The following is a 17541-nucleotide window of genomic DNA, read 5'->3' on the forward strand; positions in this document are numbered from 1 at the left end:
AAAGGGTCAGCGAGGACAAAATCTCAATTCAGGGAGCATGGGAGAACCAAGCCTGAATGAAGCCAGTCACACTGCCTCAGCTCTCATTGATTTCAGATTACAATATCATTTGAGGGGGAGTTCAAAGTGTGTACTGTTAACTCCACTCACTTTCAAGACTAATAAATGATGTGGTGCTTATGCCAGGTGCTGCTGTGCACCTGCATGATCACCGATTAAGGCAACTCCAGTTGGTGCCGCCAATGCTGACTAACAGGAAATTTGATGAATCACATTAAGCTTTCAATATGCCATTGTTTGTCCGTTTAGACTGAAAGGCTTTGTGTGCACCAACTTGCAGGGCGCAGGGAGAAGAGGACTAGCAGAAAGCATACGGTGAGGGAGGGAGGATGAAGGAGCCACACACATCTAAGGGAGAGAGGAAGAGAGAGAAAAAGAGAGAAGAGAGGTAGGGTGGAGAATGGGGGAAAAAAAACACCCACTCTTTTACATCAGACTGACGCACGAGTGCTGACAGAGATCAGATAGAAAAGGCCACATCCCCCTCCCCCACCCCTCCCCTTCCCCTGAGTCAACTGGAGCATTGGTTGTGCTGACGTGGCCGTGGAGTGCCAGCCTTCCAGAGGAAGCAGCCACGGGAAAAACATCAGTCCTCCTCCACAAAACGGCAGGCTGCCACTGAGCCAAGAATAGCCACAAACAAGCTGCCTGTTCTGGCAGTGTAAACAGAGGCTAAGCAACACTTTGGGAACACCATCAGCTCCCGTCAACATCACATAACCCGTCTTCACCTCCGTGCCTCCTGGGGCAGGCCGACAAGATTAACTGGTGCGCCGTGCCTGAGTTCAGGTTGGGTGAAAAAGCCGAGGGAGAGACTTATCAAAGGCCAGACACATGTCCACACACATACATACTCAGATGCACAAGGGTGGTACGGCCACTCTGAGCACCCACCTGTTTCCTCTTGTCTGAAAATGGATAGAGATCATAACAAACAAGCTCAAGTGGGACTTCACGCAGGACATACTGCAAACAGAGGAAACTTGGCAGACGTGGCTCTGAAACAACGGCAACAATCCAAGCAAACTGTCAGGTTTAATCGGATGTATGAATGAACCCTCAATTAGATGTGGAGAATAAAAAGAAGCAGAGAAGACATGCTAGATGTAGGCTGGCTGGGTTAACAGAAGTGTGTAAAAATCAGGCAAGGCACACAGCGAGGACAAGAGTGAGACAGGAAGGAAGACAGTGAGACAGTGTGCTTTCATACGGGAGCTCTCAATGGCAACATGATGAACTGTGAGCCGAGAAAGACGGAGCCGGCTTGATTATTAATTAGAGCTAATAAATTGTCTCCATCCACAAATAAAGAGGAGAGAGGGGCAGCCAAGCAGGGTAACTGACAGAGGTTAATAATTGCAGCCAAGCAAGTGAAAGAGGCTAACTACCAAACTGTCAATAAAACAAAAAAGTACTAATTGCAAATTAAAACCCTAACCTTGATATTTAGTGATGACACTGTGACAAATGCTTCTATTTGTGCGACGCATCTCGAATTTGTCTTGCAGGCAGGAAAGCTCTTCCATCAATTACGAGGATAGTAATTTGCAATAAGTGTAACATTCTATTAGTAGATTGCGAAGCCACAGATGTGTATGCTCATCCTTGGCCTGGCTACTTCTCCACAACATGCCAGTTAGCATCCAAACACCACCAATCCAGGCACAGAGAGGAGAGGAGCAGGTGGAAAAGAGGGAAAGGGCATTCTGTGTTGATCTGACTGCAAGCCAGAGTGCGAAGGGGGAAGCTGTGCAGCAAGCAATGGAACAATTTAATGAGAAAAGCTATTTCTTTATTTTTAGGAGTTAGTAAACTTTGTCTGAATTCCTGATATTTTAAGGCATTCGCGTGATTCTTGCAGCCCCGTTGGTATGAATGACGTTTACAGGAGGGGAGGGGTCCGGTAAGCTTCATGCTTATGCTTATTACAGATCACACTGCTGCTGCTGCTGCGGCTGCTCTCAGCCAGACAAATGGAAAAAGGATTTTTTTTAATAATGAATTGTTTGGCTCTTTTCAGGATATGAAGAGTCCCCTCTAAAACCACTGTCTCCTCCTGTAACAAGAAGCAAACCTCACAAACCCAGTGATGTTGATAATTTAGGACAAAAACGGCTGAGTAGGGATGGAATTGCCTTACTCTGGACATCCCACCCCTGACTAAACTTACAAGAAAAACAAGGTTTTTTTTTTTTCTTGAACACCACTCCCTCTCATCATCTTCTATCATCCTCTTTACCCTTTCTCCCTCCCCCTTGGTATCAACGCAGCAATGGGAGAATGAGTCACAAGCTCAGTCATCCTTAGAGCTACTCACTGCAGAAGCTGTGAATGAACTGCGCCTGTGTGTGCGTCCGCATGTTTGTGTACATGTACTTGGAGTTAGGTGGGGGAGGTGGTGAGTATAAAAATAACGTGCTAATGTGGCTAATGTGTGATGTTTGCGGTTCAATTATGTGAACCATATGTGGCGAGTTTTGTTCGGGAGGTTGCTGGGGGTGAGGAAACACGCAACCACCCCACGACTGTGCGCATGGATACACCCCCGCCACACAGTGTCAGATGTTCAACAGTGCACGTCCTGGCTGCTCAGTTTCAGGCACAGGGGACATGACAGCTTCAAGTCCCTCTGATAGAAAATAGACTAAGCACATCTGCAGCACCATCAGGAATGAGATGAGGTGTTTCACAGCTATGGCATCAGAGATAAGGGACAAGTAGACAGATGGGCTGACTGACCAACTAGTATCTCACAAGACAAAAGGCAGAGGACACTGACAACATGGCTACAAACTGAGCCAGGTGTGCACACACACATGCACACACTCGCGCACACGCACACTTTAGCTCCCTGTCGAGATGCCAGAATGGCTGTCTTGGCTATTGTGGGAGAAGGAACATCTCTATCAGGCTGAATAAGCCCAGTGGAACTAGAGGGTGCTTTCAGCCATCAACTGGAGACTGAATCATTCCAAGTGATGTAAATCAGCAGCAGGCTAAGTCAGACAAAGAAGTGGATCTAATCAACCCAATGGTACTGATGCTGACTTGCCTCATCAATCACCAAGCTTATCAGGTGGTCTATGTCTTGGTGCCAGTGATACAGCCTACAATTGTTAGTCAGATCCACAGTGACAGACGTTGAGAAAAGGCTGACCCTGGGAGCGCTGGGGGTCCGGGTTGAAGCTATGGGGGCATGTCCACTCACATGCAGAACTCCCCACATGGCAGGGAGGATAGCGAGCAGGAAGATGCTAAATGGCCACTATAATTAGGCTGCCTTGCAAAAGGCCCTTCCTCCAAGGCAGATATCAAAAAAGATAAATGCCTTCTATAAACTGCATTTTACAAGATGGTCTGTTCATATTAAGCAGGCTGTCAGGCGCTAACACGTAGCAATTACGCACATCCAGCTGCTAAAAATACATGATTGAATAGAAAAATTGGTGTGGGATGGAGCGAATCCTGAAAAATACGTGTTAACCAGATCATCCTGGCTTTGTAACTGTGTCATGCTGTCCCTGTCAGTAAATACCAGGGTAAAAGGTGAAAGTACACACATACGAAACGGTGAACAGGGGTAGTTTGTTGTTGTGAACACACAGCAAACTAAACCAACCAACCACATGGACATACATGCATGCCCGCACGCACACACTCTTCTACCTCCCTCCTTGCACTGCAAGCGGTGAGTCATCCCTCTATTCACGTCACCGAGAGATGAGTGCACCCTATGACAGGCCAGTTAGTAGCAGTCACACTGATCTATGTGGCACCTCTCAGCTCTTTGTTTCTCCTCTGATGGAGAGACTATGTATGCTCGCTCCCTATTAGGATGGTTTACTCAGCTTGTAATGGGGGGGCCGGTGCAGGAGCTCAGTCAGACAGGAGTAGGAAGAAGAGCCCCTGCGTGAGCAAACTGTATGATGGCTTCCTGCCTGGGCAGCATCATTTTTTATTACTGCTTTTGCTCCTGGCTCATCTAAACTTGGATGCCTGCGGCCTGTTCCACAGGCCTGTTGTCCCACTGATATTTTCCCATTTATATACGTCGTAAGGCAGAGTCAAAGGCTACACTCATGAAATACCAGCGCCTTCAACGGTGAGACGGTAAGCCTATGGATGGGTCATTAAATTTATGCTAAAACGTCAAGCCCCTGCGTGCTGTGGTCATGAAGGATAGCAAACATTATTAACTCACAAACCTTTATCATGCTGTCATCCTTTACATTTCTTTATGAAATCAAATTGAACATCAGGAGGAAAAAAGACTGGCCCGTTAGCTCACAGAAATGTCAATATGTGGAGGGATGTCCGTGGAGCAAGCCACAAACAAAGGAAATCATTTTCAGATCCATGTTTTCCCAGGCAACTACATTTTATCATAATCGTTTTCAATTATGGCCCCACAGCTCTACCTCCTACTACTCCAGCTGTCTTCTGTTCACAATGTCAGTGACGTGTTGGAACCAGACTTCATTGTTGCTGTCACACAGCCAGCGCAATCACCAACAATTGAAGAAAAGGAAATGAGTGCCATCAGGACAAATAAGAATGTGTAACACATCTTACTCAAACACCGCCTTTCTGCCCCAAATCCTCAACCAACGCTGTAATTATACCATATGCTTATTTTACATTATGATCGTCTGTCGATGCACGGCTCATTTTATCATTTGTCAAATTAAACAAGGAGAGCAGCATGCCAAAGGGTATTCAGGTGGGAAAGCCGATCAGAGGGGCGAAAATGAAGATTTATTTATGTTTTGGGGGGAGTATGACAGTCCGGGAAAAAAGGGAGGGGTGACGCATGCTGTACTACGGGAAGTGTTGTAATAAAAACATCCATAAAAATCAAAGAGGGTGCATTTACAGTCACACAGTCACTGAATTCAAGAGTGAAGGTGATGGCACATTTCTTGGGCTCTGGTCTTCTACATGCATTGCCTATCATTTATCACGTTAGGATCCATTTTTATTAAATTCCTTCTTGTTTAGTTACTAAACATATTAAACTTGTGAAATGTGATTGAATGTGATCAAGCTTGATCAGCTCAGTGTCTCTAAAAATCAATGCACTTCCATAACACATTCTTTCAAGTTGTACATTTCTCTATATTGGCTGGAACCATTAAATGCAATTATGCCACCGAGCAGTCTGGGAGCTGTGAGACATGACTGTAATCCTGTTATCATTTCCGTAAAAATACGTCAATGCATCCAAGCCAGCCCCCCCCCCCCAGCGCCTTCACTGCACACTGAAAAAAGCTGAAAGAATTCATGAATTCATGTGAGTGTTATTGCTAGAAATAAAGAAGTTAATCGAAGATCTGGCTCTGTTAATCAGATTATGCTTCCATCGTTCATAATCTTACACTTGTTAAGATGATCAGACTTAAGCACCTACATGAAATTGGCTAAATTTGTTAACTACAAGAATCTTTAACAACCTCATGCTGAGATGACAATTTTTGGGGTGTCAATATTGGATTTAGAAAAGCCTCTTGATTCGTCATAATCAGCTACACACACAGGTACAGAGATTCTAAGGTCTCATTTGAATCTATTTACCTCTTGCAGGCAAGTAAATTTCTAATGGCAAACACAAATGTACAGCAAAAACCTCTTCTCTAGTTTTTAAGGGCCTGTGTTGGTGCTCTTGCTTGTCACATATTTTAATGAATACAGCCTCTTTGTATGGGTGTGTATTCTTACAGATTACCAATGAAATGTTGATAATGAATGATTCCAAGAAAATTTTGAGATATTCACTTCATCTGTATCATCCAGCCTTAGATATTTTCCACATTCGCTGTCCTAATAAATTTAAATAAGTCTCTTTGCCTCCCATAGATGTCAAGGTATAAGCTGTGTACTAAGCATTTTAAATGAGCCATATATTTCCTGGAGCTTTTCAGCATCCCATCCAGTGCAGCCAAGAAGGTGTTTGTCCTGTAGTCACGATGTCCTGAAACTCACACAGTGACAATATGTTGTCTCCTCTCACTGGAGCACTCCACTGGACGAGTAACGCTTTGCCTACTGATATTCTCCACATATAGGTCTTTAGATTTAGGAGGAACTGCTACAACTTGCTTTGATACATCTTTCCGCTTTTGGGATTGGCATATCTAAGCCATATGTTTAGATACTGTTTACCTATTAGAAAACATATGGTCAAACCATATAACTGCCTATCTTTAAAATTTTATGGAAAGGGTGTGCTCTACATATTGACTAACAGATGTCATTACATAAACTTGTTTTGATTTTTCAAGGCTAGAAACACATGGTGTGCTGCAAGGGATACATATACAATTTTCACAAAAAAACCCCCAAAACTTACCTGTGATACACTGAAACTGACCATCTTCTCGTCGAATAGTGAAGGCCTCACCTGGGTTTACCTGCACCAGGATTACCTGTGGAGAAACAAAACAACATTTCATTCGGCTATTTACGTTCACGTTTGCAGTGAAGTAGTGTGAATAAAAGCAGCAACATCTCTGAGAAAAGCACCCAATGCTTTACTGTTACACTGATGATACAGTCAACTGAAAATCACAGTGGGAAATAATCACTTTCTCTCTCTTGATTTAGAGCATTTCTGCCATGCTTAATATGTAGGCGAGACTGTCAGACGCAAGCACAAGAAACGGAAATAATACAGCATCAAGAAGAACCAGAACACACAAAGCTGTCTGCTGTGGGACCAGTGCTCCAGCCTGCCTAAAATACAAGCAGACAAAAAACTTATCACCTTTAATTTTCAATCACACTAACTGTTATCAGGACAAAAATCCCTCAAAACAGATATTGGCTACAGAATCAACAAAAGAAATTAAATGAGAGCAAGACTGACAGACTGGGGCTAATGCGTTAACAAGCCTTTCTCCAGTGATGACTGTGATTCTCAGTTTAGCTCGCAGGGATAAACAATCATTAAACTGCAAAAAAAAATAAAAATAAAAATACTCAAACTGCAGCTGTTTTTGAGATGAAATGGTTGAATTTTTAACTTGTGCTTGATAACTTTCAATGTGTGTTAAATTGTAACTTTACTGTGATGTTGTAGAAGTGATCATTTACAAAAGTCACTGTAAAACTGTACATATCACACAAAAACGAGAACAACATGCTCCTATCAGGAACATACAAATGTTGCCTACAGATAAAACATGAAAGAAACAGAAAGCAAGTCATTATTATTTCAACCCACTTTTAACACCAAAACAGAATATTGACTGCATTAACATTTAAAATTTCAATTTGTCAAAACAATCATGATTTGTAAGTGTTTCTCCCAGTTTTAGTGGGAAAAAAAACAGCCCTTTTCTTGAGTTATTAGACTTTTTTTTTTTAAGCTTTATCCATAAACCTAAGAGGTGTAAACTGCTGCTAGCTCATACCATTCATGGAGTTCATCATAACTGTTGGAAATATCAGGTACGCACTGTTACCCTACACTGAGTCATGCTGCTTCTGTCACTACAAAAGCCGTGCGCATCGAAACTGAACAAGAAAAAGCCTCATGAAAAAGGCCTTTTTGTCGGAAGAACAAACTTTTTAAACCATTTTACCGTTTCTGACAATGTCACATTCTTTTCACATCAGCCAAACAGCAATAAAATTATTAACAGAACTCAAGACAATCGTTTTTCATCCACTTCATCAACAGGTAGGTCAGATTATGTTAATAAAATCAAGCCACTCTGAATCTTCTCTCTCTAATCATCTCAAATTCATCATTCTCTTAACTTGTCCTTATAAACTCCCAAAGAGCACATAACTAGGTTTTTGTTGCCCGGCAATGTGTGTGGGCGCTCGTTACCTCGCTCGCGTGGAAGTCGCTGTCATAGAATCTACACTCCTCTGGCAAAGGGCTTTGGCTATGGCTCTCTTCAAGCACAGAAATCATCAGCACCTCCATCTCTGACACTGCTCCCATTCATGTGCTCAGCAGGCAGAGGAAAGAGCCCTTTGACTGTCACACACAGAAGCTCATATGTTCATACACACCCACACAGGCAGCGTCAGCATTAAGTGTAGATGGTGGTGCTGGGGGGGTGAGGATGGGAGGCTCGGGGGGGGGGGGGGGGGGTGTTCGGGCAAGGGAGGTCTAATTGAATTAAAGTCTAGGCACTTCACGGGTGCATGTGCATGTTTGTTTCCACCCTCGTCTGTGTGAAGCAAACACCCCTCCCAGGATGAGCTCTCCCTTTTCAAATTCAATCTTAACATTGGAAGTTGCATTTGAAATCAGTACTGATGCATTCACTGCATGTTCAGAAAATCAAACGGAAGGAAATTTTACTTGCAAAAGATCTGACTGCTACTTACTGTTGCCCGCATTGCTTTTTCTCATTCAGGCGTCGCTATTCACGCAGTCACAGATGCTCCAGGGTCTACTAGACCCTCCACCACTTCATCCAACCCTCATGAGAAATCACATGACCTCAATGCTAACACATCTGGCTGTGCTGATCCTTCACACCCTCCACTTCCATCAACTCCTGTACAGAATCCAGGAAGAAACAGGCGAGAGGCGAGGAGTGCAGCAGCAGCTATGTAGGCGGATGGGGCTTAGTCTCTTGCGCTGGATGTAGCCTTCACAGAAAGTGTGGCGTGAATCTCATGTTTGCTTAGCCTGGTTCAGCCTCATCTGCTCCATAGTGTCACTCTCTGCAGCAGGCGGCTTGTTCACTCTTGCCTCTGGCTCCAGCGCACCCTCCCTACCGTCAGTATCCACAACAACCCCTTCAACAAATAAGCCACAGCGATGTCCACGCCAAACCTCCAGAGAAGGGATTGAAATCTTATCAGCAGTGGCCACTCTCCGGAAAAGGAGGCAGATGAACCCAAGAAAGCAGGACCAAAAATATGAGCAGGACTGGATGATGCCTCAGTTTGCTATTCAGTTTCCTTCTTGCCTCTGTCACTGCCTGTGTGCCAGCTCAGTTAACGCCTGCTGTGCTCCTTAATATGGTTAATTTCAATAGCATTCCATCAGGGTGTGATCATAGCACAGCTGAGCCGGCAAAGGTATAAGGGTTCCATAGCGTGGGGAGTCCTTTGTTCTGCCTTTTTTCACAACAACAACAATGGCGTGAGGGAGCTGAGCGACCCACGCAGCTTCTGAGGCTGACATATACGACTACGCTACAGTCCCTCTCCCTCCCTCCCTTCTCTCCCTCCCCCTCATACTCTCTATGGCTCTCTCTCTCCCATTCACAGAGCGACATGCCATACACCCTCTCTTAATACTCCGATCGATGTGAGAGGAGATGAGGTGGTGGGAGTTCAATTGCAGAGCTCCAGCGCTGGTGACAATTGCACCCTCTAGTTCTCTACTGTCTTCAAAGATCACAAAGCAGCCCACTGACAGTCAAAACAGAGACACTATTTGTACAGCGACACAATAAACAGAGCTTGCAAGTATTCACTGCTTCTGTAACATCTGTCCTCATTCATTCTAAATGGATCATTCCTTAAAGAGACAGTGCTGATCACTAGATCAGCATGTGCCAACTTCACAGATACCCTGCGCCACTGATGCTGCGGTGAAAGGGGTACACCTTTGGTTTGTTTTGCTCTCTGTAAAATGAAAAAAACAAAAAAACAAAACAAAAAAAGAATTTAAGGAATTACATAAACACTGCCAACAGCTAACAATGATGATCAAGGTCCAAGGAAAAAAGACTTCTGATGTAAGATGACCTTTGAGAAACATGAAGCACAAATCCATTTAGGAAGAATGGTAAGAAATAGAACGAGAACACTTTACATTAATAAGGGGTTCATATGATGCATTGATCAAATTAATCATCTGTTATGATGATTACTCTGAGAATCTATTGAAACAAGGATTTTGTTTCATCTACAATCAAGGAGTCATGGAGCAAATCACAGAGTGAAATCATAAGAGCTCCCCCTTCAGGCCGATTTAAGTTTTTCTTTCTACGCATCTAAATGCTTATTGCTTTAAAGTAAACGTGCAATTTTAAGACATGCTTCTTTTCTGTCTTATTGGCAGAGAAAAATTTTAGTGTGTCCACATAATAATCATGGACAAATGCTAACTAAAGCTACAGCGAGCTAGTCCCACAAGAATGGCAGACAACGTGCCATACAGCGCACACAGACTCTGGTTGGGCAGCTAACCCAGCTGCACAAAGCACAGCCCTGCAGGAGTGAGCAGTAGCTGCTGGGCAGGGTAGCTGATTCACATTGAAAGGAACGCTTGTGATGGCTATTTTGCCTGTGTTTCGATGATTGTGGCATTTAACAGAGTTGATTTTAATCTATTAATTAAAAGCACCCACCTTCTCATCACTACTCCTGCAAGCGCAAGGAAGGAGTATGTTTCATGTTATCATGTGTTTTGGGGGAGTGGTTTTGGAGGGAGGCATGACGGGAGAGGATGGGATTTTTCCATTATATACTAGTTTATTCTTGCTGGGTTCTTCAACCTTACCAACTCCAGCTTTAATATGTAGCTGCCATCACTAACCAACGGTACGGTGACTTCATTTGTTAGCGGATAGACTCTGAAACAGTGCTAGGGCACAGCAAAGGTTACTTTTCACACGGATGACTAAGCACTGTAATTTTCAATGGTTTTGTGGTCACATTCACAACAGGGAGGACCTTTCTAACAGAGCATTGGATGGAATGGAAGAAACCATGCATTGAGAGAACAGTAACAACTGCCAAAAACTCAACGAAAAATAAATCACAAATTTAACCAACATATCTTGTTCCCACAGTTGTAAAGATTTACGTCCGTATGCTGTATGTAACCTTGTGCAAAGACAGCGTGGATCGATTAGCACACACTGTCACAGGTTGCTGTTTTATTACCTGGAGAATGAGCCTGCTTTGTGTGTTCATGGCTGTTAGCTCTTTCTCAGCCAGTACTGACTCAGTGTTCACGTTTCTCACTATTTGTTCCTCTTAATTGTTTACTGTGCGCTGATGTGACAGCAGCTGGCGGACAGGAAACAGTAGCAAATGACACAGGGGAAATCCGGCCAGTGTCAGAACGACGCAGAGACCAATCCAGTCTCAGTGCAGCTGATGGCATACGCTAACGTGTGCCGTGATAATTCGAGGCAATCTGGAGATCCTCCACCCTCCAGGATCCCCTGGAAACGCTGTATGACGGGACAGCAGGATAGAAACAGGTGAGGGGAAAAAAAATCTTTCCAAGAGGTGTTCATGTCGTAGCAAGTCGTGTAAATATTAGTTATCCTCTAATGTATTTATCACAGGAGCCAGAAAACGCTATCAAAGCACACAGTCAGACATCAGCACGCGTTATCTGAAACCTGAGCCACATCGTATTTTCTACCAGCTTTCTATTAACTCTGTTAATCAACTTTTGTGTTTCACTCAATGTCTCAGCATATTTCTATGGACTCATGAGCAGCCACCAATCCCACTGACTCATGATAACTTAGAGCTTTGTGTTAAGTGAATACTGGTGTATATCATATTCTGTTACCATGTCGATATCTGTTTCAGGAACATAAATGAATGATGTCAACCACTGACATGAAACTCTGGATAAGCACAGGTCTACATTAGTTTGGTACAGCTGGACTTCATCAGAATTTTATAGAAACTGATTTTAAACATGATTTATTATGAAGTCAAGCAACATCAGCCAATCCAGTATTGATCTGTGGGCATGGTTGGGATCACTTACCCGCCAAATGTCAAATCAGCACCCAAATAAATAAGGATGCTACCATGAAGTAGGCGTTTCACAGAGTAATCGACTATCAAAACTACTAGTCAACCGTGTGTGGTTTTACCCTGGTGCAGTAATAAAGCAGTGGCAATGCATCTGCAGCAGATATACAGCTGGGGGCATTCTGAGAAGTTGTTGTTGACAAGTCATAGTTGTCATGACTAATTTTAACACTGTGCAGTGTGGGGCGCAGCAGGCGTGCAGCAAGAGCGAGAGGCAGAAACAAACATGGCTGCACGTCCCAATACTCAACTACAATCAACAGGCAGAAGTGCTTCACCAGAGCAGACGCAGACTTGTTGAACAATCATTTTCTACGTTATGCCATGTTAATGAACAGAATTTAACATATTTAGAGAAGGAAAGAGTCCCTGCAAGGAGCAGTCGCATTGCCCCTCCCCCAATTTGGAGAGTGTTGATTGTTGGAAAAGAGAAAGAATAACCAAGAAGATTTTTGTTGAGTTCTATTTTGTTTCTGGCGCTTTTGAATTACGTGTACGATGATTAAATTACTGTTTCTATGAATGGAGTCTGGTGGCTTTGGCAGGAGTGACATAACGGCTGTTTCTGGTCAAACAAAGCACTCTTGCTATATACTGAGAAATCAGATAATAAATGACCAGAATTCCTCCCATTTGTCCAGGACACTGAAATTATCCAGGACATTTGAGCCAGCACCACTCTGCACACGTCACTTTCATTGACTGCAAATGAAATACAGGGCAAGCTGAAATGAGTGAACAATTCAACAACACAGTATTGGACATTATTGTATTTGTTTATTTTGTGAGGTGTAGGTATGTGGACCTTTTAAAAGACATGTTAATGTCGAAATAATGTACTGGTATGTCTCTCGTATTGGTTTTCCCTCTTTTCTGGACATATTGCGCAAAAATAGATATTTATGGGTTCCTTTTTCATTCATTCATTCATCTTCTATACCCGCGTATCCCTTTCGGGGTTGCGGGGGGCTGGAGCCTATCCCAGCTAGCAATGGGCGAGAGGCGGGGTACATCCTGAACCGGTCGCCAGCCGATTGCAGGGCAACTGGGTTCCTTTTTATGAAGGAATAATCAAACATTATTTTTGGCCAATTTTGACAGCCCTGCTTAGTTACTTTCTGGGAGTAGCGACTAAAATGCAGCAGTCGTACTATGAAGAGGATTGTACTCTTGACTTTGCCTGCATTTGGCTCTGGTCTATGTTCCCTTTAAAAACTATAATATCTACTGCAAAAAGAATATCCCACAGGCTGATGCTGCCAGCACTATGCTTCACTGTGGACCTGGTGTTAGATAGGTGATAGGCTGTGGTAGTCCTGATACAGAGATCTCCACTACAGCTCAGCTATTCATTTTGTTCAATCAGACCACATCATCTTTTGGCTCATGCCCTCTGAAAATTTCGCATGAATTTCTGCAGACTCCAGGCATGCTGTCGTGACATTTTTTTCCTCCGCAGGAGTACCTTCCATCTGGCTCCTCTACTGCATAGCCCAGACTTGTGAAGTGTTGTACTTGGTGTACTCCTTCCAGAGGAATCTCTTCGAAGCTGAGGCCCTTTGTACTTCAGTCAGAGTTGCCCTTGGTTCCAGGTCAGCTTCCTGGCAAAGGTCCTTCGAGGTTGGGCAGTCAACCAGCCCACGGAAAAGTCCAGGTAATTTCACATCTTGGCCATTTTTAATGACAAAGTCTTATGTGCTCCTCCTGAATTTCTATGTTTTACAGACCTCTGTTTTCTCCCTGCCAGCGAGACAGCGTTAGCAGTTCAACACTGACGAGGAAATTCTGATAACAATGCTTTTCAGTTTAGTGCAAAGAAGCAATTAAGTGAACGTGTTGTAAACACACTTTTACAATAATGGTTGGTTTGCTTGATTGCTTTGCATTATTATATCGACTATTATTACATAAAATGGCATTTTACCAAAACACTCTGCTAATTTTCTGGTTAATTAATGTTGGGACTGTTTCCATTTATTTATTCAATATGTAAGGGGCCATGTAGTACAATAATAACACTAAATGTTGACATCACAACACATCAAATGAAATGCTGCCATTTGATGAAAACGATCTTGATATGGGAATGTGTTAATATTAAATCGATAACAATGACAGGCTTTGGATATTTTTAATCCCTCATCACACTGTATCAACAGCCAGTCAGTATGCAGTTGCAGGTCAAAGTACACATCCAGTTCTGACCGGAAAGCACTGTTTGAGGTAGCAATGAAGACGGTGGATGTGCATGTGGATGTCCTCTGGAAAAGAGGAAAAATAATGAGTGGAACCGAGGGGCACAAAGCAACTTTTGCTCTCTGTGTCGTTGCCTGCCACAAAGGGGGGGCTGAACTCCCTGCATAGACAATGGACAGCATCGTAACTTCAAAGCAGAGCCCACGGCACAGGGAATGAAACAGGATATACTTTACTGGAGTCACGATGCTCATTATCCATACATAAGTGCAACAAAAGGAACAACAGTGAGATCAATTTATCAAACACCTTTTGAACAGGCAGAACACAAACCTGCAGAAATGTGACTTCCTCAGCCACAGTAACTTGCCCCCTCTTAATCCACACCCGGTTTGTTTTGCACAGCCATTCTTTAATCTTTAAGTGCCTCCAAAACTGGCTAACATGACATCACTTATATGTTTGGATGCTTTCTTCAGTTATACATTCTCTTCATGCTATTTTCAACAGTATGTTTTCAGTTACTATGAAGTGTGTTATATTCTCCATTCTATTCCTGTTTTATGTGAAGCATATGATTTATTTGTTGTAAAGCACTTTGAGCCGAATTTCATGTATGAAAGGTGCTTCAGAAAATAAGCGCTGAGAAGGTCCACGATTATTAATTTTTTGTTGAAGACAAAGACAAGCCAGAGTGCCTAAGTTAGATTGTGGGGACGGACTTGCAGTGATGAAAAAGACGAAATCTCAACCAATCTCATAACAGCTTGAAACATGCTAAACTGGATGAGCTGCGAGGACAAATGTGCTTGGATACAGTTAACGCTCTTTGGAGTTTGGGTGCCCAACAAGCAGCTTTCACAAGACCACAGTCAGACAGAGACAGTGTTACCTGGTGGCTAAGAAGCTGAAACCTCATTCAGAAGGAGAATTTGTGAAGGAGTGTCTTGCTGCCTCTGTAGAGCTGCTAGCATCAGACAAAGTAAAATAGTTCCAAAGTGTCTGTTTGTCTGAAATCATTCATAGAGATAACGGGAAAACCTGATGTGGAAACGGTGTCGCACTGGCTTAGAAGTGTTCAAGAGACTGCTGAGTCATACACTGTCCACCTCCTCACAATAGCTGACAAATAGTGGGCTCACGCCTATTTTCACAGATGATTCAGTGGCTGACCAGGAGAAAAGCAGGGTGCGCTGCATTTTTGTCACAACATCTCAAGCCCTCTGGTAACTTGTGAAGTGGCACATGTCCAAGGCCCTGTCTCTTGAGTGTGGCAATTAGGGGTGTACCAATCTGACATTTTCAGTCCCGATACTGATACTTTGGCTTTAGGTTTCAGCCCATAGTGAGTACTGATCCGATGCCAGTGTTAAATCAATAAGCAGTATGTCTCAATGCGTGGAAGAGACTGGGATCATTCTTCTATGTGTTAGGCAACATCAGGCTTGACTTAAACATTACTCTCCTAACTTTGTAAAACAAAATGTAACAATGAAATACATAGATATACAAATGTACTGAAATGTTACGATATCTGATCAAGCTATTTGAGTCTGGTATCGGTACATCTCCACAGCATACAAGGCCAGCACCAAAGACAGCTGAGTCAAGTGAGGTCTCACTATCCCACAGTAACTTTAGCCCATGCATGGCATGTAGCCACGAGGAGACCACACACTCATGTCTGAGTGCTCCCCGTTCAATTTGTGTAGTTACTAAATGCTGAGTGTTCTCTCACACAACCAGAGCAAACAGTTGTTTTTAGATTTTTAAACTCTCAGCTCAGGTCATAGAGGATTTTAAAAAGACTTGATGATGTTCCAATAACATGTCAGTATAGAAAAGAGTTTCAAAGCAACTGCAAAACAAAATACCTACTCCTCCTTCCACTGTTTTTCTAAGCCCTCCCTCAAAAGTGCTACGCTGTTTTGAAAGATATCGGAATTATACGTATTTCCCAAAAGTCTGGATGATTCCTAGGAAAGGGGTTGACAGTAACTGCACAGCTAGACGTTATACAAGGGAATGAAAATAACTGCCAATGAACTATTTCTACTAACGACACATCAAATTTTGCTCAAAGGTGATTTTATCATTTAGAGTCTGTCAGGTCACAAAAACAGACCTAAAAACCATCGAAACAGCAGAACATAAAAGAACACAAGCGCAAAGAACATGAAAACAGTGGCAGGTCTAATGAAAAAGAGTAATGAACAAAATGGAAGAAAATATACATACCCATCAGCACAGATAACAGGTAAGTACATCAGCCATTAGTCGGGCTTAAACATTGACAGAAACAGACTGATTCATCTGTTACCAATTTAGCTACAACCCAAACTGCAAGAGCAGGAAAAACTTTGACGGGAGGGGGGCTTAAATGGATGGAAGCAGTGAATCATACTGTAGCCAAAGTCATCTCTAAAAAGGAATCATCTCAGGTAATGACCTCAAGACAACAGCCTCCTCTCTGACTCAGAATAATCAGTCCAGCAGAGCGTTAATACCAAGTCAAGACGAGGATAAAGAAACCATGAACAAAGAATGAGGTGTCCTTGCAGCTTCTCCAACTAAAGGTCAGAAATGGAGGGGTCAGCCATCGCTGTGAATCCTCTTCACTGTCACCACAGTCCTGCCTCTCTCTGTCAGGGCCCAGACCCCTCCAGTGGTTCCTGCTCCTCACTCTGCAGCTGTCATGATATTTACACACCTCCTCAGACACACAACACACATCAGCTACATCTTATTCACAGCAACACTCAAGTAACAACCCTCGAAAGCTCTAAATCACACAATGTAAAATGGATTTCTCTTCTACCATCAGGATCAGGAGTCGATACTAAATTGACTAATTAATACTTAATTGACTAATTCATATCAAATCTCCTTCGTCGTGTGAACTTTCTCAAGGAAGAAAAATGCTACCACTTAAAAACACCTTTTAGTAGGAGAAAACATCGGATTTATGCCAGTTTCTAATGAGTAATGCAATAAAAAGGTCTAAACAATCAAAATCACAGACACTGTGAAGATAGGTGTGCAAAGAGGAATTGAGATCTATGAGAAAACTGATCGAAGAATCATATATGTGACAAATTCTATTCAGAACCAAAGATCAAGCAATACAGACGTTTCAAAGTTCTTTGATCAAGTTAGAACCATGCAAAACAAGAAACAACCATAAAATACTTTAAAAAGACATTTGGTACTCCATAAACCTTAAAGGTCCTTACAGATTCTCAGTTATGCTGCCTTGAGTATCAATTTTAATGAAGAAGTCAATACTAACCAGGCTAACCATGCTAGCATTAGCAACTGCACACTCACACCCAGACAATCACTGAAGTAAAAAAACATTTTATTTGGCAGGACGTGCACAATACAGCATTGTTGAAAATTATTGATCCAGACGGATTATACTGACCCCGGCACAATATCCAGTTCTGGCATCATTTCAGTGAAAACACAAATGCAATGAGTACTACTCAAAAAGTTGTCTGGTGTATCACTGTCCACTGTTCCTGTTTGTAT

The 17541-nt window shown here is 42.8% G+C and overlaps 1 protein-coding gene across 2 annotated transcripts in view; it reads right to left on the reverse strand.

The window, feature by feature from the left end:
* fndc3a (fibronectin type III domain containing 3A) overlaps positions 1-17541 on the reverse strand; it is a 44177-nt gene that overhangs the window by 21866 nt on the left and 4770 nt on the right. The window contains exons 1-2 of one of the 2 annotated variants that reach the window (XM_076734651.1): positions 8401-8498; positions 6407-6482 (exon numbers count right to left, since the gene is read on the reverse strand). In XM_076734651.1, coding sequence (XP_076590766.1) covers positions 6407-6482; positions 8401-8412 — 88 coding nt within the window. In that variant the 5' untranslated portion in view covers positions 8413-8498. Of the gene's footprint in view, positions 1-6406; positions 6483-8400; positions 8499-17541 lie in introns of those variants that run through there. The other variant, XM_076734650.1, reaches the window with a different exon arrangement.

Source organism: Chaetodon auriga, chromosome 7, assembly GCF_051107435.1.
Source record: "Chaetodon auriga isolate fChaAug3 chromosome 7, fChaAug3.hap1, whole genome shotgun sequence".
NCBI lineage: Eukaryota > Metazoa > Chordata > Actinopteri > Chaetodontiformes > Chaetodontidae > Chaetodon > Chaetodon auriga.